The sequence below is a fragment of the Chrysochloris asiatica genome, unplaced genomic scaffold (genome assembly GCF_000296735.1).
Source record: "Chrysochloris asiatica unplaced genomic scaffold, ChrAsi1.0 scaffold00116, whole genome shotgun sequence".
Lineage (NCBI taxonomy): Eukaryota > Metazoa > Chordata > Mammalia > Afrosoricida > Chrysochloridae > Chrysochloris > Chrysochloris asiatica.
Window position 1 is genome coordinate 7,382,466 of NW_006408634.1, and position 2,362 is coordinate 7,384,827.

General features: G+C 56.5%; 1 protein-coding gene across 1 annotated transcript in view; it reads right to left on the reverse strand.

Moving 5' to 3' along the window:
- Nucleotides 1-1,513: 1,513 nt before the first annotated feature.
- Nucleotides 1,514-2,362, reverse strand: part of PIH1D1 (PIH1 domain containing 1) — an 8,611-nt gene continuing 7,762 nt past the window's right edge. Inside the window, exon 10 of the mRNA XM_006868407.1 lies at nt 1,514-1,634. Coding sequence (XP_006868469.1) covers nt 1,514-1,634 — 121 coding nt within the window. The remainder of the gene's footprint in view (nt 1,635-2,362) is intronic.

Sequence of the window (2,362 nt, forward strand, 5' to 3'; positions counted from 1 at the left end):
CACAGGTCTCCCCACTGATCCCCCCGCCCGCGGGCCCGGGTGGCCGCGTCCGGGTTCCCGGGGTCCGCCCCGGCCCGGCCGGCCCCGCAGCTCCGCTCGGGGGGGTAGGAGGCAGCGAGTGCCGGCTGCCTGCGGGCTGTCACAGGACTCCACGCCCGGGGCGGGGCGGACTGGGCGGGTTGCAGGGAGACCCCACCCCTTGGATTCTAGTCCCACCTTTTTGCTGTCCTCACATTCAGTCTGGCTCCGCCCCATCCCTCCTAAAACCACGCCTCTGAATTCTGAATACCTGAGTAGCCTCACCCCCCAATTCTGTACCTTCCCGGGAGTTGTTCCCCACTAGCCCATCCCCACAAATCTCACTAGCTCATTGTCTCCTGAATTCTCTTTCACACTTGAGATTTGCCTCCCCCACTTCAGTTCCCTTCAGTGTCGTCCCTGTCACAGTTCCATCTTTCTCTGGGTCTTAGTCCCATCCTTCCTAAATTCTGGATCCGACAATTCCACTGTGCCCATGGATTCCATCCACAACCCAGACACCTCCAGTTCCAACTTTCTGAACTTTCTCCCTGAATTTCAACCCCTAGTTGGGGCTTGCGTGGCGCTGTCGGGTAAGCACTGGACTGCTAAACGCAAGATCGTAGGTTCAAACCCATCACCCATTCCTCGGAAACCCTATATAAGGTCACTTTGAGTCGGAACAGACTCGACGGCACACCACAGCAATCGTTTGGCCCACCCGTGATCCCCTTTGTTCCAACTCCCACCCAGTTTCTGCGCCCTGAGATTCATCCCCATAAGTATTACCACTTTTCCCCCACTTGAGTTCCACCTCGCTCCCAGGTCTAGTTTTCCTCTGGGTTCCAACCCCCTCCCCACCGCCCCCCAATTCCCAGTTCCATCTCTCTCTGAGTTTCGCTTCCCACCTCGATTCCCCTTCCCTTCCAGAAGCCACCCGGCATCGTTTCCCTATCCCTCCGGAATCTCTGCACTATCAGTCCCAGAATCTGTAGCACTCTGAATTCTGGCGGGCTCGCTGGCAGCTGTTCCGCCTTCTTATAATTGTCCCCGCCCTTGATTCCTAGCCCCGCCTCTTGGGGGTTGATCTCGGATTCTCTCCTGGGACCTGGGCGGGGTAGAGAGGTTCTGCCTTGCCTCTTTCTCCAGACCCTGCCCCCTTCCACACTTCAGAGTCAGGCCCCCAGGGAGGGCTCTTTTCCCCACCACCTCCCAGAGTCGGGCTGCAAATGCATCTGGGATTAAATTTTCATGATGTGGCACAAGCCCGCGAAAAAGGTGGAAGGGGCAGATGGCGCGGCGGACGGGCGCCACAGACATCACCGGGGCCTCTGGCCTCCAGCCTGGTTTTTCTGGGTCTCGAAACTTTGTCTGAGAAAACCGGATTCCCCGTGACCCCGGGAACTAAGGTTAGGACGGCTAAGGGAGGAGGAACCGGGCCTTGAACTCCTGGGTCTAAGGGAAAAGAGTATGGGGGATGCTGCACTGCTGGGTTTCACAGGGACGGGTCCAGGGACCCGTACTCCTGAGGGCTGAGGAGCCGCAGAGCCTTCCTCACGCACCACCTTGTGGCGGCAGCATCCCGCGCCTGGATGCGGAGGCGGTGGCCGTGGCTCCTGGACAGGTGTGAGGGCGGAGCAGATGGTGAAGAGGAGGAAGTGGGGAAGGGGGCCTATTGCCATCAAATCCGGAGCCTCCGCCAGACCCATCACCATGGAAACCAGAAGTGCTGGAAAGACCCAGCCCCGCACTTTTTCAAGATCTTTGAGTTCCTCTGCCTCCCACGGAGAGTCTATGAGAACTACAAATCCCAGCTGTTGCTAGACGTCATAGCCTGCCTGCCATGAGTGGGCCGCCTACTCCGAAGGCTGCTGGGAATTGTAGTTCATGCTCTTTAGGACGCCGGGCGGAGGTTGCGTTGCGCTCTCTGGCGGTCACATTCACTTACTCACTCTGAGAAAGACAAGCCTACCTTTGTCACCCCAAAAGCTTGTCCTAGTAGGTAGGGCTTATATGAAGTTTGGCGTGGCCATCATTCAGTGGGTTAACAAATATGGAGTTTCCGGGTGGCGCAATCGGTTTAAATCCCAAAATCCCAACTCACAGGGACCCTATAGGACACAGTAGAGCTGTCGCTTAGGGTTTCCAAGACTAAATCTTTACCACAGCAGACAGCTTCATCTTTCTCCAATGGAGTGGCTGGTAGGTTTGAACCTCCGACCTTACTATTAGTAGTCCAAAAGGTTTGCAGTTCAACTCTACCAAGAAATTCCTTGGCAATATGCTTCCAAGAGGTGAGTCATGAAAACCCTATGGGCACAATTCTATTCGGATCATCATGGGT